Source organism: Amphiura filiformis, chromosome 5 (genome assembly GCF_039555335.1).
Source record: "Amphiura filiformis chromosome 5, Afil_fr2py, whole genome shotgun sequence".
Classification (NCBI taxonomy): domain Eukaryota; kingdom Metazoa; phylum Echinodermata; class Ophiuroidea; order Amphilepidida; family Amphiuridae; genus Amphiura; species Amphiura filiformis.
This window is the reverse complement of record NC_092632.1, coordinates 38,720,863-38,745,137: the sequence shown is the minus strand read 5'-3', so window position 1 is coordinate 38,745,137 and position 24,275 is coordinate 38,720,863. Positions and strand designations below refer to the sequence as shown.

The following is a 24,275-nucleotide window of genomic DNA, read 5'->3' as shown; positions in this document are numbered from 1 at the left end:
ACACAATTAAGTTACAGATTTATGCAAACAAAATAAGATATTAAATATTTATATATTATACCGTATGTACATTGACAACAACAAAAATCCAAACAAAAACTGTATTGCACAAGTTTCAAAGATGTCAAAATGATAAACTATATTCGTAAATCGTAATAGGTGTTAAAACCTGTTTTTAAAAGGCAGAGATTTATAAAGTTTCTTAAAACAACGGGGATGTCATTCCAGGATTTGCATTTTACGATTACAAAACGTGTGACTAAAAAGGTTTGTTCTGCACTTATTTGGGATAATCGAAACAGTCGGGGGTCTTAAAGAAATCCTGCCAGAGACATCGAGGGCAGTCAAGTCATGAATGCCTTTAAAAAACAAAATGTTTTATTAAACTTACGACGCTGCTCAAGGCTCAAAACAGGCTCCTTCAGACGATCTTCAATATGGAAGAGAGCTTCTCAAAATAAATTTAATGGTCTGGCGTTGAACACGTTCGATATCCCCGGCAAGACTGTTAGTATTCGGGTTCCATATCTCTGAATATTGTTATACATATTTTATCTTAGATTTATACGCGAATAAAAATTCCTTTAAAAGGAATAGGGTGGGCAAATGAAAAATTGTCAAGAGAAATGAAAGAATGAGTAAGTCAAGTTCACAATAAATAAAAATTCCTTTAAAAGGAATAGGGCGAGCAAATGAATTGTCAAGATAAAGGTGTAGTTCCATATTGATAAGTCCAAGTAAAATAAAAAACATGTTTCACGTCCAGGTTTTTGAAAAAAAGGAGCAGGAGGGGCCTTTTTATTTTGTATCGCAGAATCGATGTAAATACCCATATTTAGAGCTATTTTAGCGTGCACAATAATGCCTGCAAAAAGGAGGAGGCCTCTTTTTATTTGTTGTTCTGAGGGTAGGCCCCTCTAATGATCTCGAAACCTTCCAAATTGTTTCTTGTATATTGAGAAGGCTATAGAAAGCATCTCAACTCCCTAGACATAATTTTTAAAAGTTATAACTGAATTGCAAAATATAAAAATATAATTGAAGAAACCTCCAAAAAGGAGGGAGGGACGTGAAACATGTTTATTTTTGTATTTGGCCTAATGCAGTATTACTTCGATTATCACTTGTCATCATTAGCAGAGGAGTGAAATTTTGATTGAAAGAATTAAACTAAGGGACGCACCATTTGATACTGAGAGGGGGGTAGGAAGTTGGGGTCGGGGAAAGTTTTTTATTTGCTCATGAAGTGGGTGAAGTTTTTTTTTTTTTTTTTGAAAACTTCCTACCCCACCCTGAGAATCTAATGGTGCATCCCTAAGAAGGTTTGTGTTTGAAGTTATATAAATAACGAACTAAGAGCATTCGAATTAGGACAACAAAATAAAAAATAAAACCCACACCATAGGACTGTACGGTAAAACATGTACCAACAGGCTACTTTTAGTCACCCACCTTTGTAGGACTACACAACAAAATAGCCCTCCACCATAGGACTTTGCGGTAAAATATTTAGAGGAGTATGCCAATTAAGGCCAAGTAAAAAAAAATGTATATGTCCGGACTTTTTCAAAAATTGGTGAGGGAGGTCCTTATTATTTGTTATCGTGTTATTGTTTTAACATTCATTTCTGTGTAAAATTGCAATGGCAAATGTTTGTCAACACATCATAAAATCAGGGAGGCCCCTAATATTTTTGTTATTTCCCCAAAGCCCTACCCCTAGCTTGAAGAAAGTGTTTGCAATGTGTTTATAAATGATAACCAAGAACTTCTAAACATGTCATTTCATCACAACAATTTTATAAACAAAGTAAGGAAGCAAATAGGAAAAATAACTAAAATATTTGAAAATCTCCAAAAATCGGAGAGGGCGGGACGATATACACGTTATTTATTTTACTTGGCCTAAACAATGAATCACCACTCATGACTCGAGGTCAAAACCATTATGTAAATAAGATAATGTTTGCATGCGATGTCAAACAAGGAAATGTTGACATAAATTAATTGACTGTTTGGTTTTCACGATGCTATTAATTTAGCCCAAAGATTAGGAAAACTAGCAAAACTGGTGAACTGGTACTGTTCAAATAAAAACATCTGCAAATCTTGCTGCAATTTCCAAATAGTATTTCCATTACTTAAATAATTATTTTTGTTATTTCGTTTAATACAAACACATTACTGCCTATGACGACTTTATCGTATTACTTACATATCAAAATCAAGTAATAATTACAAAACTCGCCGTAAACTATCACCTCTGTGGGTGTTTGGGATATAACCGGCACGAATATTTTCTCAACACTGCGGCATGTGAAAAAGTAGGTCAATAGTCAGAGAATACAGGGTGGGTGCGGCACGCCGCACCCACCCAAAAATATACGTGAAGGCAACAAAATATAACAATTTTGGACACCGAAGAGTATAAAAACCCAACTACCATACACCATGCAGTAACTATGGGATTATCTCTCTTGATTAAGGGGCACACCACTAAATAACGTCCAATTGATATACAAGAAAGTTTCCAATTGATGAAATCAAAGTATGAAATGCAACAAAAATTTGAATTTTTTTGACCAATGTAGTTGAACATTATGGGTTACGGGCACCTGGACAGCACGAATTTCAGCCGGCAATCGCGACTCCTTACCATTTCCGGCCTTGCTATTATTCCGACAGCCTATCGCTAATTCACAGTCGATTTGAGAAAAAAATGGAACACATTTTTAATACTTTATTGTTTAAATAAAAACAAGCACGATTTGCTCAAATTCGGTACCGGAGAGAGGCTGATTTATTTCGCTCAGGCGCTATTTTAACTGGGCTATACAGGTTACATCAAATGCGGAATGATTTAGTGTTGTGCTTCCTTAAAGTATCAAATGGATGATATAAATAATAATAATAATAATAATAATAATAATAATAATAATAATAATAATAATAATAATAATAATAATAATAATAATAATAATAGTAATGAAAATAATTCCACAATTGTCAAACGAACACGGTAAAACGTAAAATATAGGCCCTATGCAAGAATATACATAATTTTAACAAGACGCTTGCCTTCACCAAGGGAGAGGACAATGACAGTGGTTCGTTTACATAATAGATCTAGTTGAATGCATCACAATTTAAAGGCCCATTCAGTGATTTGCTCATCCGAACGATCATAAAATTCAGATTTTGGTACCTTTGTCATTGTCATAAATATGTTAACATATAGCCTGCTAGTGGTTCAGCCGAAAGCTGTGTATTTAAGACAAAAATAAGGAATTTACATGAATCTATAATTTAGATACTGACAGTATCTAAATTAGCTACATGAATTTGAATGGGGCTTCAACTTCGTCAATACTACTGTTTTCTTAGTTTTTTGCCATTTTTTTTTCATTTCAAAAATACCAAGTTTTTTACACTTTCGCTGGGATCACTGAATGGGTCTTTAAGTGGTTGGTAGAATCAGGGAAGTTCCTTATCTGGCAGTACATGGTAGAGGACTGGCCGTCCGCGTCCCGTAAACACATATCTAGGTTAATCAGTATAATACGCATACCGCCAGCCGGGGATACGGGCTGGCCGTAGCCGTAGTCTTGATCAAGAGAACGTTTTGAACAAGACTACGGGTACTGGCTATATTGCACAAAGCATTGCCAAGAAAGTAAGTTATAATATGCCGATAACCATTACCATGACCTGCGGCAAACTACATAATTTTAAGAATCGACTTAGGTATAAGTTGAATCTTGTACTATTGATTTGTGTGTCTCCAAAGATTGAATAATTATTTTAATTTATATTTTCTAAAAGCGAATCTATAGTTGGGTCGCTAGATTGGTGCTTATCCTTGTTCAAGGATTTGCACCGTTTGAACCAGTAGTACTTGCGCTATAAATGTGATGATTGCTCAAAAGTTCATTGCTTGCTTCTGGTTCTATAAATTCAGCATTACAATTAGGGAATCCACAATGTACAAGTCGAATCATGTTTGGTGACAGTGACAGTCGACAAGATCTCCGATCAATTTGCTAATGTGCCCTCCAGTGAACAATACAGGACTTGATGATACCAATTTAAGATTGCCTTAAAGCAAGCTGCATCCTCTTTTGCTCGCTCTCTACATGGTACTTTCCGGAACAAATAAATTGAGGAATTTGTGGCAACAAATTACAAGCAAAACTGGAATTTGAAAAAGGAGAAGGATTATATAACAAGAAATAGTCCCTTAATAAAGTGTGCAATATTTCTTATATCACAAGCCAAGCAGGATTTATTGGTATCATTATAGAATTTAGTTCAGGGATCTGCGTTGGGACATGTTGCTCCTATTAATGTAGTCTTCTTGTAAGTTACTCACAGATCAATTCTAATTGTAAATAGCTCTAGTGAGTCGACGAAATTGCTATAAAATCTCCCTGGAAAATATGCTATAACTTTTAATAATTATGTAAAATCCCATTCTCTCTCTTATAGCATTTGATTTAGGTGACCAGTTTTTATTATAATATGTGATGCACCTGTAATAAAATTCAAACCAGAAATTCAAACTTACTCAATTACGTCCATACAAACGTCCAAACAGTTCACACCATGAAACACGTATGCCGTAACTATTAAATTTAAGTGAAACAATCAACGTTTTACTTTGTAACATTTAAATAGCACAACTAGACTCTTCTATTATGCAATGTAACCTGTATAAGAGAGAAGAACCAGATGCCTCATAACCCTGTGCAATGTGGTTGGGTTTCAATATGTGGTGAGGAGAACAATTGGCGTTGGGAATTCGGGTTTTACCTTGTGGTGATGCAGCTCATCCTAGTTCAGATTCATCATATAAGATATCGTGGTTCATTTTGCTGTGTTTTCTATTCTAATTAAAATTAATTAATAACCATACTTTTCAATTGATAATAAAAGAAATGGGACGTAAATCGTTATACTATGGAGATAAAAATAAGATCAAATGAACATATCGAGTCATGAACACGTGAATATAATACCATCATTGCTACCTATCATCTACCCACTCAACACAGTAATTGATATCATATTTCGTCGCTATTTTAAACCCATGTTGAATGATGCAAAAATTACGGGTACAGGTTTACTGGGTGTCACGTAACTCGTAGCTCAGAATTTTCCCCTCGACCCTGTTTTGCACTTTCATATTTTATTAAACTAGGTTCAATCTTGCTCAAATGACTTCGACTTTTGTATAGAACATGGGTAATAAGATGAGATATACAGTATAATATTCAATGGTGTTGATAAGATTAAGGAGTATGGAGTGATAGATTATGGCTTTAAGCACTGGAGGTTCGAGGTAGATTAGTCAAGAATTAGGTCAAGTTTTAATGTGATCCGTTTAAGATTCAAATACACTTTCCTGAAGTTATTGAAATCGACATTTTCTCAACCTCAATTCATAGTTACATCGCCAGCGATAAAAGGCTCATCATAACCCAATGAAAGAGACGGCGATATCCCGGGCTGATATCTTGCGTCAAAGTGATAAAACGCAATCGCTCATAGTTCAGGATACAACTACTATTAAATGCGTCCCTAGATTTAGTAAAAAAATATGCAAAGACATGTGTGACATAATACACAGATTTTCAAGCATCATGTTTCCGGAAGAATTTGTTTGCAAGTTCAAAAACGAAATCGTGCTATTATAAGCTGAAAAGGTGCATTGCGGGCAATATCATTACGTATACACATCCCCGAACTCTGTGGAAATCAGTATTAGGCCCCAAAACTGGTTTGTACACTGTAAAAAATCAAAACATATGAACCATTTATATACACACCCTCCCATTTTAGCACTGTATTATGTTTCCGTAACTTCACATGTGTTTCCTTGCAAAATTGCCATACGTTTCATCATAATGCGTAGACTACTCCGTATTGCCCATTGTGTATACTCTTGATATTGTATTTAAGCTTTATAAAACTCTGATTTAATTAATGTGTGCACAATTGATAGATTTTCACAACTGATCTTTTCAGTTACCGTACCCCCTCTGTTTGTTAGCTTCCCAAGTGAACTACTGACTTTGACTTGCGGTTAATATTTTTAACGCGGGACTCTATGGAGAGTCATAAAATTGGCCATGATGTAATGCGTCTTTAATTGGATCTGGCTTGTGATTGGTCGCCCAGATCTCGTATCCTCCGGACACCTGCCATTACCATTAATAACTACATGGTACACAACTATGCGACCTTTGTGTTGGCGGGAACATTGAACTCTCAGTAAGTACATGAGCGTGTCTTGTATTTGCTTGCGGTTAAATTGGATTGATAAACAAGTATGATGTTAGGGACTTTGCCCGTTCAAAGTCCCGTTTTAAAACGCAATGTTCATAGTCGATTTTTAACTCGTAGATTCTAAAATCAGAATTGTTCAGTATTAAAGTGCCAATATAATTATGACATTATGATATCTGCATTCAATAATATAAGCCTACGTACACTTTACTTTTACTGTCACTAATATAATTATATAAACTTTTTCTTCACAATTGTATACTAGTATTTTGATGTAATAAATATCAGTATAATTTCGAGTTCAACTGAATGCTTTCATCATGATTAATAACATGCTTTTATTTATCAAAAATCGACTATGGCATAGTCTACATAATGCGCGAAACCAAACTTTCACACACTCAAATCGCACGCACATATGCCTTCTCACAGACCATACAGACACACCCCTACACTGGGACATATGCGATTTCATGGCTACTTCTACGTACAAGAGGTAACGAATAACTGAGCAAGAAAATAAACAAACAATTAAACAGTTAAACATAAGCAAGCATCCACCAGCCACAAGCACCATGAGTTGACGTGGACTGCAGCATGATTTAATCTTATTATGTAGACAAGCAAAGACACAAAGACACAAAGACACACCCAAACAATGAAACAAAATGGACATACATTATTATAAACACAGATGGAGAAAATACTCACACCTTGCACCTACACTTTGTTCATTTTGTACACTACTAAACGGCTTATAATGTAAGTCTAAGATAAATATCTCATATATTATAAACAAACCGGATAAAGTTGTTTATGCTAAGTTTTGTTTAGACCAAAATAAAGAAGACAAAATGCAAAAACAAACTAAATATATCGTCTATGCGCTTTGGAATTTATCCGACCTCTGATTGTAACGATTGTATCACTTGTAAAAAAGGTTTCACTTTCCCTGATGCCCCCGAATGCAGATAACAAGTGAACAAATTTACAAAAGAAGCAGAATAAAGTTGATGTCATATGTGAGTAGAGAGTCGTAAATGTCGTTCCTGTTAAAGGTGAGATTGCTTTATATCACATACTTTGTCAAGAAGGAACGACATCCTACTAGTAAGTTTTAATGATTACTTACATAATATCGAATACTCGAATTATACCCTGCAACAGTAATATCGCCAAATAAGCTACTAACCTACATTGCTTCATTACTCTTGCGCAAGGGAATTGAACAGTTTTAACAAAGTAGGAAAATATTATGCTTAACAACAAACCATTCGGTTATTACCAAATCATTTTATGCAACACGTATGAATCAAATCAGGAACGTAACGGATTTACGATAAAGCTTAGCTGGCATATCTTGAAATATCCTAATTCCATTTGATTAGTTTACTTTATATCGACAGTAATTGTTAATACTAATAGGATTTATTAGTAGTATGGATCTGCGTTGGAACATGTTGTTCCATATTAATGTAGTCTTCACCTGTCACACAAAGTTGCTTTATTTTGATTGTCTTTGGGTAATTGGGTCAAATTATGTAATAAGATATTCCAAGGAAGTTCCGTAACCCCTTCAATAAATGGCAATCAGAGGCTCATTTCAATAGTGAATCCGGAGAAATTGTTGAAGATCTAAAATAGCAAATTGTGTTTTACAAGTTTAGTTTCATCCTTCTGACTAGGCCTATCGTTTGGAGCAGGGACGTTGTAATTAATTGGCTTTGTGGTACTCATACTGAAAGTTCAGTGACAGCAACTTTCAAAGAAATTTCAAACTTCTCAATTACATCAGTACATCTTAACCATAAGGACATATAGTAACCTTTTTTGTCATCAAATTCCAAGCCATACTTCAATACTAACTTGTTGCATTCGGTTCCACTAAATAATGAACATAAGTATAAACCCTTTCATTTGCATTTACTGCTTGGTTTCTAGCTATGTGTACAAAACATCAGGAATGCGAGGTAATTTTAGGGACTTCAGAATTGTACACATGCGTCTACCCTATTTAGTAAACAGTATCTATCTCTTCCCGTATTGAGGAGTGGTACTATTCGTTTTGTCTTGCTTACGCTGGTGCTCCCCCCCCCCCCAACTGCAATTGTTTTCCATATACCTCCGTACTGCATCACAGTTCCCAGGTCATATGCTTCCAGTCCAGTATCCTGCTTAAGCAGATCTATATTTATATAAGGGATGGTCTTCCAAGGTTTCGTGCTCCATGTTTGGGTGTCCAATAATTTTATCTGATTGGCGACAGGTTCGCTCTAGTGTCCATCGAAGCGTGTCATTCTTTCTCTTCCTGATCTTCCCTGAAAGTCTTGAAAGCTCTTTGTTGCTTACGCCCTGTTTCCAGTGGATGTTGTCTACTTCCCTACACATTCGGGTGTAATAGAGCTTTAGATAATTTAGGAGTCATGAGCCTGGCTTTGCATCCATATGTTAACGCATACTCCAATGTTGCACTGAAGACTCACAGTTTGATTTTTTTTTTTTTTTGAGAGAGAGGGAGCAGACTGACAAATCTTGCTTAGGCTGTTACATGCTCTCCAAGCTGCTGCCTTACGTGTTTTAATATCATGCTCTGTGTTTGTTATCCATGCTCAGAGATATTTGAAGTCTTTCACTCATGTGTCAGTATTTGTGCTGATGATAACAACCGGCTGAGTTTGGTTAAAAGACATGAACTTTGCAAACAGATAAGGGCAAAGGTATCACCTTGCAGAACACCAGCTAGAATGTCAAACGTTTTCGTGTATGCCTTTCCAATCGCGTCCACAATTTGTCTTGGTACTCCATAGGCTATGAGGATTTGTAGCATTTGATGAGGATCTGTAGCGAGGAATTGGCGAGGATCTCTTACATTTTATCGTAACCTTGCAATACTTTTATATGTCCCTAAAGGACAGCGGAGATCTTATTGGACGCAACGCAGGCGTTCAGTTTCGGTCTTCTTTTCCCGCCTTACTTTAATAGTAACTTTGTCAAACTGCCAAATGTACCCAAATTTCCTTTTGGCCATGTTTAGTCGTATATTAGGTACACAGGCAAACGGGTAAAGAATGTATGCGGTGCCATTTATTCATTACTATATATAAATATTACTTCTGACAAAATAATATCATCTATCTAAGGTCCCAAGCATAACCTTGTGATATGCAGTACATATTAGTTGTATTGAAAACGTACTTACGTCCCCCGGTTTACATATTATTTACTATTCTTGATATGCATTGGGATTCACCTGTAAATATTGATTGTCAATATTACAATTTTATTAATTTTGTAGCTTATTACTGCTATTACTGCTTATTAATGTTCTAAAGTTTAGAAATAAATGCTTGAAAAAACTGTTTCAAACTTTTGTTGATGAGTTTAGAATCTAAACTCATCAACAAAAGTTTCAAAAAGTTTTTTCAATCATTTATATCTCAAATTATTTGTGACATTTTGGAACAAATTCATCAGGTTTGGTAATGAACGAATTAAGAGAGTTTTTCTTTTGTCAAAACCAGTTTGAAGAAAACTTACTAGTTTTTCTTGCTGACAGTTTCGTCAGTGAGCCACTGACTTTATCAAAGCTTGGTGTTGTTGTGATGATCCAACAGCTGATGACTGGCGGGAAGTTATTTCACTTCCGGTGACGATATTAGTCTTGCTAGCAGTCTTCAGAAGAGGATCATACACGTGACTTAGGTTGTAGACCCTCTCGTCTCTGTTCATTACTCCTCGCCCTCTCTTTCTGATCTGGATTGATTCCTTAATCCATCTTGCTTTCCTATCACTCTCTCTCTCTCTAAGATTTTAGACTCCCCCCAATTGATAATATGATTAGCCCTGGCTACGTGATCACTAATGGCTGAGTTCTTGAAATGGCTCTCGGATTCTTTTCTCTTTGATCTGGTGTATTTTTGTTGACTCGCTTTCTCCGCTTCCCTCCTGTGTTCGTCCAGTCGCGTGCCGAAAGTTCTTTTGGTTTCGCCGACATATGTTAGATCACAACTTCCACAAGTTGGGGGTTTTGACGGGATCTTGTTTATCTTTTGGAAGGACCACCATTTTCCGGATCGTAGTATGGGGTCTCATGGCGGTCGCGAGGTCGTGTTTCTTAAGAGTTCTACTAATTCTTTCCGACACTCCCGCTACGTAAGGTATCATCACCAAACATTTACTTTTTTGTTCAGAATCAGATGTTGTACTCTTATTTTTCTTTGTCTTTCCTAGTTGTTTGGCTTCCATTTGTTTCTTGACTTTATCAATTGTCCATTTGGGATAACCGCACCGGGCTAGAGCCTGTCTTATGTGTTCTTCCTCTTTGACTTTGTCATCCGCTTCCGTAACTTATCTGTCTTTTCTATCTAATAACGTGCGCACAACTCCCATTTTCTGATGAAGAGGGTGATGGGACGTGAAAGACAGATATTGGTCTGTGTGGGTCTTTTTTCTGTAGACCATAAGCTTGATAGAATTGTCGGGTTTGCGGATTATGAGGGTGTCCAAACAAGAGATTTGGTGGTCTTGTTCTTCCTCATACGTAAATTTAATACTACCGGTAGTGTCGACTTGGTTCAGGTGTTCTGTCAGTGTTTCGGCTGTGTCTTTTTGAACTATTTCTAGAATGTCGTCTACATAGCGTTTCCAGAGGCGGGGTTTACACTGTAGAGGGGCAGTAAGGATGGCATGCTGTTCTAACCATTCCATGAAGATGTTGGCTGTGAGGGGACTGACCGGTGACCCCATCGCTGCACCAAATTTTTGTTTGTAAATGGTGCCCCGGAAGGTGAAGTAAGTGGTTTTTAGAACAAACTTCATTAAAACCATAATGTCTTCTACCTCTAACAGCGTACGTTTTTCAGATCCGGATCCTCTTCTGAAGACTGCTAGCAAGACTAATATCGTCACCGGAAGTGAAATAACTTCCCGCCAGTCATCAGCTGTTGGATCATCACAACAACACCAAGCTATAATAAAGTCAGTGGCTCACTGACGAAACTGTCAGCAAGAAAAACTAGTAAGTTTTCTTCAAACTGGTTTTGACAAAAGAAAAACTCTCTTAATTATTTGTGACATGTTCATATCGTGTTGCATATCAATGGAGAGATACTTTATTCACCTTTAAAAATACAATGACATCAAATTTGAAATAATCATCTTTTTCAAGGCTGAGTGCACCTCTTGTGAATGTAGTAGGATCTTTAACAGAATGTGCCAAATTAATCATTATTCTGTGCTCATTATTCTGTGCTCACACAAGTAACTAACCTCAATAGCGGGTGGAAAACTCATACGCAGCCACAACAGACTGGCCACACCTCCCTTGCTGCTCACAGCCTTGTCATACGTTGGTATGGGATGGCATTCCATTCTTCAACCAGGATTCTTCACAGGCCGGGTTCACAGGTCATTCAATGTTCTTGCATTGGCTACTCTGGCATGCACAGTACACCAAAGCAGGTCCAAGTGTTCAATCGGGTTGAGGTCTGGGCTGATGGCAGGCTATTCTATTTTCTATTCTCCCATATGCTGTAGGTAGTCGTTGATTACCCTGGCTATGTGGGGTCGAGTCCCGGGCGAGTGTTGTCACCTTGGAGGATTAGGTCCCATATTGCGACGATAGGGGATTGCAGCTTGGCACATTCTGTTTGAGACCCAACTATATTCACAAGACGTGTACTCAGCCGTGAAAAAGGTGATTGTTTCAAATGCGTCATTGTAAAGGGAAATAAATTAGCTCTCCTTTGATATGCAACGCGATATGAACATGTCACAAATAATCTGAGATATAGATGCTTGAAAAAACTTTCCAAACTTCTATCGAGGAGATTATCTATTGTATATAGTATTAAATTATCAAATACTAAAAATTTTATATAGATATGAGATATTTAACAACATCAATAGTTTGCTTCTATTGTATGCTTTTTTTTTTTTTTGCTTTTTTTTTTTTTGGTTGGAATAGCTCATTAGATTTATGTTCCTATATCCCATACCCATTGTCTCAGTAATTTAAAAGTAGGTATTTTTGTTTATAATGAATGTGAAAAGGGCCTCTTTATTGTGCGGCAGTATTACAATATTAAGAGATTAAGATACCTAACCAGCCACAAATAGATGTAGGTATATATGCTAAGCCTGCCTCGAGTAGAACACTTTCCTAGTTTTGCAGTTAAAACAAGACGGTGATTACGTTTCACTCGACTTATTTTTATTTGAAGCTGGTTAAATTGCAACCTGGTTATTTCTTAGGAATCATAATACTTGAGCAAAAGGTTAGGTTTACACTGCTGTTGACCTAATCAAAATCATCAAGTTAATTATGGCCTATTAAAACAAATAATGACTAAAAAGAATATTCTTAAAACTGATTGAAGCTTATTGTTGTTCGTTGAAAAGATACTTCTAAAAATTGTTAAAATTTCCTGTCCGTAAATTAAACATGTAACTACGTATTGTTGTGTTTTTGCATGGATATCCAGATTAAGGTTATGTCTACATTAGTCAATTCTGTATGCATGCTTGGTTGCTTGTTTGCTTACTTGCGTTTGTTTGGTTGTTTGCTCATTTGATCTTATACCCCTGCTCCAAATTCTAATTGTATAATTTATGTTTGTATCTGTATTTCGAAAGAATGAGGGGTAGGTGGGTAGGTTGTGTACAAGAGGGATGCGACTTGAGTGGGTGGGTTGTCTTTGTTTAGTTTGCACACGTCTATGATGCAAATAATATGTATTGTAAATTTTGCAAGAAAACACAGAATAATTTACGGTGGTGCGATACATGCTTTTCATTTGTAAGGAATTGACTAAAAGACGTAGCCTTTTGAGTAAATAAGCCCTTTCGATATTTCAGTGAAGTAGCAAATGTGCTTGATAAGAAGTTGATACCTGGAACATCGAAGGCAATAGGCAATCAATTTTCTACTATTAAAATGTATGAAATTGCCGGGAATTCCCTTTTGTACATTTCAGGCGCAACATTTTCAGTTGTCGCATTGCTCAGACCAAAATAATGTGCAAAACAAAAGTACACACCATTTATGACAAATATTGATTTCCCCCATTGAAATATGCAGTGAGTTCCGGGCTGTTTACGCCCTACGATATATGCACTTTCTCCTGGATTATAGAATTAGCTTTAGTCATACTAATCACATCTTAAGAAACAAAAACTAGTTCTCATGATCCAAGTTCCCAAGAATAATAAGATTTCTATAGGAAACGTGATCCTTTAACATCGGTGTATTAAGTCAAAGAAGTTTTTGAATAATTCACATTAAATCTAGGGTCGAGTTATTCATATTAGTAGTTGCATCGCGAGCGATGATCGATTGCACTTGGCACGAAATACGTGTCTCTTCATTGGGTTGTAATCAGAGTTTTATCGCTAGCAATAGAAATATAAATGTAGGCTGATAAGATGACGATTTCAATATCTTCGGGCACGTGCTGACGTGCATTTGACTATTAACATGATTAAAACGGATCACATAAAAAAACCTTTGACTAATCCTCGAGCCTCCAGTGCTTACAGCCTTAATCTTATGATCTACCATTCCTTACTCTTATCAGCACATTGAATAAAATACTGTATAACTTATCGTCTTGCAAGGTCCATAAAGTCACACTGTTGAACCTATAATAAAATGGAAGTGCAAAACAGGGTCGAGCGGAAAATTCAGAGCTACGAGTCACGTGACACCCACGAAACTTGTACCTCTTAATAATTGCATTATTCAACATGGGTTTAAAACAGCGACGAAACATGATATCAATTACTGTGTTGAGTGGTTAGATGATAGTTAGTAATGATGGTATAAGAAATTCATATGTTCGACAAGTGCATGCATGGCAGGTGATTTCGACGAAAAAGATGCGTAGTTATGAGCGCTTGCAAAATATGTCATTTTCTTTAAATCAAGATTGACGTACCATTTTCGTTTTATAATTACCAATTTATTGAAATGTATAATGTTTGAAATGACTATATTTGCACTCTAATTTGATGTGATAGACACTGCGCTATATCTGTAGAATATTGCAGAATAGAAATAGAAGAATTGAAGTGAAAATTAGATTTCAAATTCTTGGATGAACTGTAATACAACAAGGTAAAATAATAATACCACATGAAAACCACAGAATACAAAGAAACCACATTGCATGGACCAACATTTGCTGCAGGGTTGAGAGGCATCGATTCCTGGGCATTGATTCTTTTTCTCATATCCACAAACTAAGAATCTCTATCCTAACACTGGACATTTCTTGTTTTGTAATACTGTGATATAAACTAATCTATACTTTTCGGGACACTAATTGCTTGTTATACCTTTTGCATGTTGCACGTTGCTTCGGAAATATCGGACAATAATGACCCAGATATGAATGTTAGTGAGAGGGAGACTTCAGTCTGCTCTGAGGCAATCTCCTATTGGTATCATCAAGTCATGTATTTTATGCTGCAGGGCATATTAGCAAATTGATCCGATATCTTGTCGACTGTCACTGTCACCAAACATGATTCGACTTGTACATTCCGGATTCCCTATTTGCAATGCTGAATATCTGGAACCAGAAGCCAGCGATGAACCGTTTAAGTTTTGACCAATCAAGCTTTGATAGCGTAAGAAGAACAGATGCAGTTCATTGACAATGATAAGTAGCCATGGGAGTAACTCATACTATACCTTCCCTTTCAGAAAAATATTATCAAAAGTGTAAGGATCTCCTTATACTGAACCCTTTCTTTTCGTCGATTTAAAAAAACAAACCATAAAACTGTATAATCTTCCGCAGATCATAGAATAGTTATGCATAGAATGTTTATCGTTACTTATAATTAAATTGAACTCATGTTGAGTAATTTTTTACTCATTTGTTGAGTTGTGACCTATATGAGCTCAATGGTGAGTAATTTATTACTCAAATGTTGAGTTGTGACCTTTTTACTCAAAGTAAAACATTTTTTGCAGTGCATTACTCTTTCATAAGGCAGATGGGAATTTAGCATTGTTCATTACAGTTTTAACAAGATAGTTAATTCTTATTCAATGGGTGCGTCTTGTAAAGAATTCACGTAATTTGATTGGTTTTCTGGTGTATAATATCTCACAATAGTTGATAGTGATATTAGTCAGGGCGCGCGCCGCCACGCAACGGCGGCACGCTTGTTGCTCCTCAATGATCGCGCGATAATGCGTTCGCGTAATACACGTGCGAGAACTAAGAACGCGATTCGGTGGCTTAGATGTTCGTGATGGTTTCGTTCATTTAAAACAACGGGGATGTCCTCACAAAAGTAACTTTATTTTTTTCTGAAAAAGGCAGTTTTTCTCGCAAAAATTACATTAAAACTGAATAAGAATGAGAATAAAAGATAGGATTTTGTCTTTTGCCTATCCAATATCGTGTCATAATGGATGGGGTGGCCAATATTTTTATCGTAGAGGATACCGGCTGCGCTGGCAACCACTACTCAAAATATTGGCCAGCCCATCCATTATGACACGATATTGGATAGGCAAAAGACAAAATCCTATCTTTTATTCTCTAAATATCATGCTTGGCATCAACAATTCAGTTAGCTTATTATGATCAAATCATTCTATACAACATGTATGAACAAAAATAGGAATATAATTTATACGATTAAGCTTAATTGTCATTTCATTAAATATCATAATTTAGATTAGTTTATATTGTCAGTGATTGTAAATACTTATAGGATTTATTAGTAGCAGGGATCTGCATTGGAGCATGTTTCTCCATATTAATATAGTCTTCACCTGTCACAACCCGTTCTGGAACTTTATTTTGAATGTATTTAGGTAATTGGGTCAAAGTATGTAATAAGCTATTCCACGAAGATTCCACAGCTTGTTACTTAAAGTCACCCGCATGACAGTTCCAGTCGTAAATAGCTCTACCCAATCCGGGGAAACTCCTGTAAAACCTGTAAAATCAGAGTCAGTCACGTTCTCTTTGCACCCTGTTTATGCGACTAAGTTTTTAATCTGAGATCTGCCTGAAGAAAGTATGATATAACTGAGAAGTTCACGAAATCATCCAGAAACGTAGAGCATCTAACATCCATAAATACTAAATTGGCTTTGAGGTACTCATACTGAAAGTTCAGTAGCACCAACTTCCAATGGAAGTTCAAACATACTCAATTAAGTCCGTGCCAGCATGATCAGGAGGATCTATTGCGACACTTATTTGTAGTCATACTTCCGGGCTCCTGAATCATTGATCACAAGAAAGAGCTTTCTCGTGTAAGGGAGTGTAACTTGTTGAACTGGGCCCCACCAAATATACATTAGTATAGACGCTTTCGTGTACACTTACTGGCTTCTAGCTTTGTGTACAAAACATCGAACTCAGGTAATTTGGCATTACTTCACACTTGTACCATCCTCCATGGTGCGTCTACCCTATTTCGTAAGCAATATCCATATCTTCCCGTATTGCCGAGAGAAAATTATTCGTTTTGTGTACCCTGTCAATATATTTATTTCCTCCTAAAGGATGGTGGGAATATTATTGTATGCAACGAAAATACGCGTTCAACTGCTCGTCTTCTTTTCCCGCCTTTCCTTAATAGTAACTTTGTCAAATTGCCAAATGTACCCAAATTTCCTTGTGGCCATGTGTAGTCGGATATTAGGTACACGGGTAAGGAATATATGCGGTGCCATTTATTCACTGCTATATAAATGATATTATAATATTTCTATATAACTAAGTAATACAACTAATCTAGCAAGCACAAAGCATAATTCTTTGATATGTACTACTTGTTAATTATATTGGAAACGCTTTTTTTTTTTTCGTTCGTCCCACGGCTTATAATTTACTATTCTTATTATTCTTATATACTACTTATTAATGTTCTGTCTATTGTAGTTTCAAATTATCAAATACTATGTAGCTATGAGATATGTTGACAACATCAATATTTAGCTTCTTACGTAAGATTGGAGGAGGACGGGTTAGTGAAGTGGTCTTCTCACTCGCTTCTCCTCGCTGCGGCTCGGGTTCGATTCCCCGCGTTACCACATGTGAGTTTGGTTGCCGATCCATGCTCGTCCTCGCAGGTTTTTCTCCGAGTGCTCCGGTTTCCTCCTGCTTCCAAAATCATACTTCTTCCCGTATCCCTGTCTCGTCATATTCGGTTGACATCCCTTAGTTTTTAAGCTTCTGAGTACTATTGGGTTATGCCTGAGTTATGTGTAAGAAATGCTGTTATAAAGTAATCAAAGCACTCAGGATAATCATTGTAACACATATTTATACGGACGAAAACAGATTTTTTTTAAATCAAGGAGGCGGAACTGAAGAATGCATTTGTATTATATGTATCGGGGAAGGGCTCAAAAATGATATTTACATATGTTATAACCAGAAGGCAGTTAAATTTCGGAAACAGAGCTCGATAACAATGTATTTTTGTTTGTGTTGGATTTTCGCTGACTACAGGGATTTATTTTGGTCGAAATAAAATACGTAAGCATCTTCATCCGGTTTGTTCGTAACGCATTAAGCACTTTATCCTATACTTACATTGTTGGCCTCTTAGATGCAATATTGTAGTTATGTTCCTATATGCAATACCCATGGGCTCAGTAATTTAAAGTAGGCATTTTAGTTTTTATAGAATGCGACCTTAGGGAATGGGGCTTTTTATTGTGCCGCAGTAAACAATATTAAGAGACTTAACCATCCACAAATAGATGTTGGTATATATGCATGCTAACATCCGAGTAGAACATTTTCAATTTATAGTTAAAACTGGATGGTTATTATATTCCGCTCGATTCGTTTTTCTTTGAAGCTGGTAAAATTGCTGATTGCTTATTTCTTCGGAGTCGTAATGATTTGGCAAAAATTACTGTTGACCTAATTAAAAGCCTGATTGAGACTGATTGAAAGCAAAAGATTAATAGACAAAATAATTTAGTAAACCTTGTTTTTAGCATTAATTGGTGTTCATCGGAGGGATAATCGTAAAAAATGTAGTTGCAAAATTTTAAAAGTGTAGGGGAAAGATGTGAGTTTTTCCATAAGGGTGCATTTTAGATTCTTTGTTTAGATGTGGTATAGTTAATTTTGTATGGATTTCCAGAATAAGTTGAAGTCAATTTCTTTAGTTATGCTCTAGTCGTTGTCAACTATGTTTGCTTGTTAAAGCTAATTTTATTTTTGTCCATTAATCTTTTGTTTTAATCAGCCTCAATTAACTTGAGGCTTTTGATTAAGTCAACAACATCATTAACCTTTGCTAAAGTATTATAACTTCTGAGCAATAACCAGGTTAAAATTTACCGAGCTCCAAAGAAAAATAAGTCAAGTGAAAAGTGATTGCAGTCTTGTTTTAACTGTAGACAAGAAAGTGTTTTATTTGGAGCATGCATATATACGAACATCTATTTGTGGCTGGTTAAGTCTCTTTATATTGTTTACTGTCGCACAGCAAAAAAACCGCTTTCCCTTTGGTCGCATTCAGAACCAAACTAAAACGTTTATTTTTGAAATACTGAACAAGGGGTAAAAATTTGAACTTGCTCTGATTTTAGTATTAAAATATAGTGGCGTATTGTTTGTTGACCATAGGCGATTGTTGACCGTTAACTTAAGTAAAGAGCTCATTTAGGATAACAAGTATTATACCTTTTCTTGATTCTCGTGTCAAGAAAAACATTTGCCACCATTTTTACCAAAATCGGAGCAAGATGAAATTTTTTCCCCTGTACAACCCAAAAAATGTGTCGTTCTAACCGAAACATTAGAATCTTTAGTAATATCTAGTCTTTAGAGGTCACAAGGGAGGGTTCAAATCCAAAAATGCCTCCACATGTTAAAATAAACTATGAACCATGTACTTGATGTTGGAACCTCTCATGTTTCTATAAGTCTATAAAGTGTACTCAGTTTGGGAGCTGAGCAGCTTAACTAATAAGAGGCTGCTAATGTAAGTCTAAGAAATGGCTTCATATATTATAAACAAACCGGATAAAGTTGTTTATGCTTTTTTGGAATTTATACGACCTCTGATTGTAACGATTGAATCACTTGTTAAAAACAATTTCACTTTCCCTGATGCCCCCGAATGCAGATAACAAGTGAACACATTTACAAAAGAAGCAGCATATAGTTGATGTCATATGTGAGTAGAGAGTCGTAATTTTCAGCAGGTATTTTAGTCCCGTTCCTGTATAAAAGGTGAGATTGCTTTATATCACATCCTTTGTCAAGATGGAACGACATCCTACTAGTAAGTTTTAATGATTACTTACATAATATCGAATACTCGAATTATACCCTGCAACAGTAATATCGCCAAATAAGCTACTAACCTACATTGCTTCATTACTATTGCGCAAGGGAATTTAGCAGTGTTCATAACAGTTTTAACAAAGTAACAAAATATTATGCTTAACAACAAACCATTCTGTTATTACCAAATCATTTTATGCAACACGTATGAATCAAATCAGAAACGTAACGGATTTACGATAAAGCTTAGCTGACATAACTTGAAATATCCTAATTCCATTTTGATTAGTTTACTTTATATCGTCAGAGATTGTTAATACTAATAGGATTTATTAGTAGCAGATATCTGCGTTGGAACATGCTGTTCCATATTAATGTAGTCTTCACCTGTCACACACAGTTGCTTTATTTTTATTGTCTTTGGGTAATTGGGTCAAATTATGTAATAAGATATTCCAAGGAAGTTCCGTAACCCCTTCAATAAATGGCAATTAGAGGCTAATTTCAATAGTGAATCCGGAGAAATTGTTGAAGATCTAAAATAGCAAATTGTGTTTTACAAGTTTAGTTTCATCCTTCTGACTAGGCCTATCGTTTGGAGCAGTGGACGTTGTAATTAATTGGCTTTGTGGTACTCATACTGAAAGTTCAGTAACAGCAACTTTCAAAGAAATTTCAAACTTCTCAATTACATCAGTACATCTTAACCATAAGGACATATAGTAACCTTTTTTGTCATCAAATTCCAAGCCATACTTCAATACTAACTTGTTGCATTCGGTTCCACTAAATAATGAACATAAGTATAAACCCTTTCATTTGCATTTACTGCTTGGTTTCTAGCTATGTGTACAAAACATCAGGAACACGAGGTAATTTAGGTACTTCAGAATTGTACACATGCGTCTACCCTATTTAGTAAACAGTATCTATATCTAACCGTATTGAGGAGAGGTACTATTCGTTTTGTCTTGCTTACTCTGGGGCTCCCCCCCCCCCCAACTGCAGCAGTTTTCCATATACTACCGTACTGCATCACAGTTCCCAGGTCAGATGCTTCAAGTCCAGTATCCTGCTTAAGCAGATCTATATTTATATAAGGGATGGTCTTCCAAGGTTTCGTGCTCCATGTTTGGGTGTCCAATAATTTTATCTGATTGGCGACAGGTTCGCTCTAGTGTCCATCGAAGCGTGTCATTCTTTCTCTTCCTGATCTTCCCTGAAAGTCTTGAAAGCTCTTTGTTGCTTACGCCCTGTTTCCAGTGGATGTTGTCTACTTCCCTACGCATTCGGGTGTAATAGCTCTTTAGATAATTTAGGAGTCATGAGCCTGGCTTTGCATCCATATGTTAACTCATATTCCAATGTTGCACTGAAGACTCACAGTTTGATTTTTTTTTTTTAGAGAGAGGGAGCAGACTGACAAATCTTGCTTAGGCTGTTACATGCTCTCCAAGCTGCTGCCTTACGTGTTTTAATATCATGCTCTGTGTTTGTTATCCATGCTCAGAGATATTTGAAGTCTTTCACTCATGTGCTAGTATTTGTGCTGATGATAACAACCGGCTGGTTTTTGGTTAAAAGACATGAACTTTGCAAACAGATAAGGGCAAAGGTATCACCTTGCAGAACACCAGCTAGAATGTCAAACAGCACTTGTTTTCATGTATGCCTTTCCAATCGCGTCCACAATTTGTCTTGGTACTCCATAGGCTATGAGGATTTGTAGCATTTGATGAGGATCTGTAGCGAGGAATTGGCGAGGATCTGTTACATTTTATCTTAACCTTGCAATACTTTTATGTCCCTAAAGGACAGCGGAGATCTTATTGGACGCAACGCAGGCGTTCAGTTGCTCGTCTTCTTTTCCCGCCTTACTTTAATAGCAACTTTGTCAAACTGCCAAATGTACCCAAACTTCCTTGTGGCCATGTTTAGTCGTATATTAGGTACACAGGTAAACGGGTAAAGAATGTATGCGGTGCCATTTATTCATTACTATATATAAATATTACTTCTGATTTCAAAATAATATCATCTATCTGAGGTCACAAGCATAACTTTGTGATATGCAGTACATATTAGTTGTATAGGAAACGTACTTACGTCCCTCGGTTTACATATTATTTACTATTCTTGATATGCATTGGAATTCACCTGTAAAGATTGATTGTCAATATTACAATTTTATTAATTTTGTAGCATATTACTGCCATTGCTGCTTATTAATGTTGTAACGTTTAGAAATAAATGCATGTTCATATCGTGTTGCATATCAATGGCGAGATACTTTATTCACCTTTACAATGACATCAAATTTGAAACAATCACCTTTTTCAAGGCTGAGTGCACCTCTTGTGAATGTAGTGGGATCTTTAACAGAATGTACCAAATTAATCATTATTCTGTGCTCATTATTCTGTGCTCACACAAGTCACTAACCTCAATAGCGGGTGGAAAACTCATACGCAGCCACAACAGACTGGCCACTCCTCCCTTGCTGCTCACAGCCTTGCATACGTTGGTATGGGATAGCATTCCGTCCTTCAACCAGGAATCTTCACTGGTCATTCAATGTTCTTGCATTGGCTACTCTGGCATGCACAGTACACCAAAGCAGGTCCCACAAGTGTTCAATCGGATTGAGGTCTGGGCTGATGGCAGGCTATTCTATTGTCTATTCTCCCATATGCTGTAGGTAGTCGTTGATTACCCTGGCTATGTGGGGTCGAGTCCCGGGTCGAGTGTTGTCACCTTGGAGGATTCTATTAGGTCCCAGATTGCGACGATAGGGATTGCAGCTTGGCACATTCTGTTTGAGACCCAACTACATTTACAAGACGTGTACTCAGCCGTGAAAAAGGTGATTGTTTCAAATGCGGTGTCATTGTAAAGGGAAATAAATTAGCTCTCCTTTGATATGCAACGCGATATGAACATGTCACAAATAATCTGAGATATAGATGCTTGAAAAAACTTTCCAAACTTTTATTGAGGAGATTAAACTACGTATAATGGGGCAGTCATTTCAAAGCAATTTCCTATGTGTTGAACATGCATGTTCAAAGAGGTTGCGCAATTTAGTTACGAAAGTCATTGGCTTGACTAACCTAAAGCTAGTCAAGCAGGCTTGACTAACCTAAAGCTAGTCAAGCCGGTTCGTCTCCTCAAGTTGGTCAAGCCATCGATATTGTAAGCTAGTCAAGCACCGCATTATACGTTATACAATTACAAGCTAGTCCAGCCGGCTTGACTAGCTTGGGCTATGGGCTTGACCAACGTTAGGTTGGTCAGGCGGGCTGGACTAACCTGCTTGACTAACTTTAAGTTAGTCAAGCAACTGCCTGACTAGTTTTTATAGATATGAGATATTTGACAACATCAATAGTTTGCTTCTTTTGTACGCTTTTTTTTATTTATTTTTTTATTTTTTGGTTGGAATAGCTCATTAGATTTATGTTCCTATATCCAATACCCATGGTCTCAGTAGTTTAAAAGTAGGTATTTTTGTTTGTACTGAATGTGAAAGGGGCCTCTTTATTGTGCGGCAGTAAACAATATTAAGAGATTAAGAGACATATTAAACCAGCTACAAATAGATGTAGGTATATATGCTAAGCCTCGAGTAGAACACTAGTTTTGCAGTTAAAACAAGACGGTGATTACGTTTCACTCGACTTATTTTTCTTTGAAGCTGGTTACATTGCAACCTGGTTATTTCTTAGTTATCATAATACTTGGGCAAAAGGTTAGGTTGACACTACCCAATCAAAATCATCAAGTTAATTATGGCCTATTAAAACAAATAATGACTAAAAAGAATATTCTTAAAATGGTAAAAATTTCCCGTCCGTAAATTAAACATGTAAATACGTGTTGTTGTGTTTTTGCATGGATATCCAGAATAAGGTTAAGTCTACATTAGTCAATTCTGTATGCATGCTTGGTTGCTTGTTTGCTTACTTGCGTTTGTTTGTTTGGGTTTTATTTTCATTTGATCTATACCCCTGCTCCAAATTCTAATTGTATAATTTATGTTTGTATCTGTATGTGCCGAAGAATGAGGAGTAGGTGGATAGGTTGTGTACAAGAGGGATGCGACTTGAGTGGGTGGGTGTCTTTGTTTGGTTTGCACACGTCTATGATGCAAATAAATTGTATTTGTAAATTATAAAAAAAGGAAACACAGAATAATTTACGGTAGTGCGGGTTAATACTTTTCATTTGTAAGGAATTGACTAAAAGACGTAGCCTTTTGAGTAAATAAGCCCTTTCGATATTTCAGTGAAGTAGCCAATGTGCTTGATAAGAAGTTGATACCTGGAACATCGAAGGCAATATGCTATCAATTTTCTACTATTAAAATGTATGAAATTGCCGGGAATTCCCTTTTTTTTTCTCAGAATAATGTGCAAAACAAAAGTACACACCATTTATGACAAATGTTGACCCCCCCCCCCATTGAAATATGCATTGAGTTCCATGCTGTTTACGCCCAACGACATTTGCAATTTCCCTGGATTATAGAATTAGCTTATGACACTGATTTAGTCATACTAATCACATCTTAATAAACAAAAACTAGTTCTGATGATACACCGGAAACGTGATCCTTTAACATCGGTGTATTAAGTTAAGTTTTTGAATAATTCACTTTAAATCTAGGGTCGAGTTATTCATGTTAGTAGTTGCATCGCGAGCGATGATCGA

At 36.4% G+C, this 24,275-nt stretch overlaps 1 protein-coding gene across 1 annotated transcript; it reads right to left on the bottom strand.

Annotated features, from left to right (window-relative positions):
• Positions 1 to 10,632: 10,632 nt before the first annotated feature.
• On the bottom strand, positions 10,633 to 11,031 carry LOC140152175 (uncharacterized). The gene has a single exon (XM_072174475.1). It carries the CDS (start codon positions 11,029 to 11,031, stop codon positions 10,633 to 10,635), a length of 399 nt encoding a protein of 132 aa, XP_072030576.1.
• Positions 11,032 to 24,275: the final 13,244 nt, after the last annotated feature.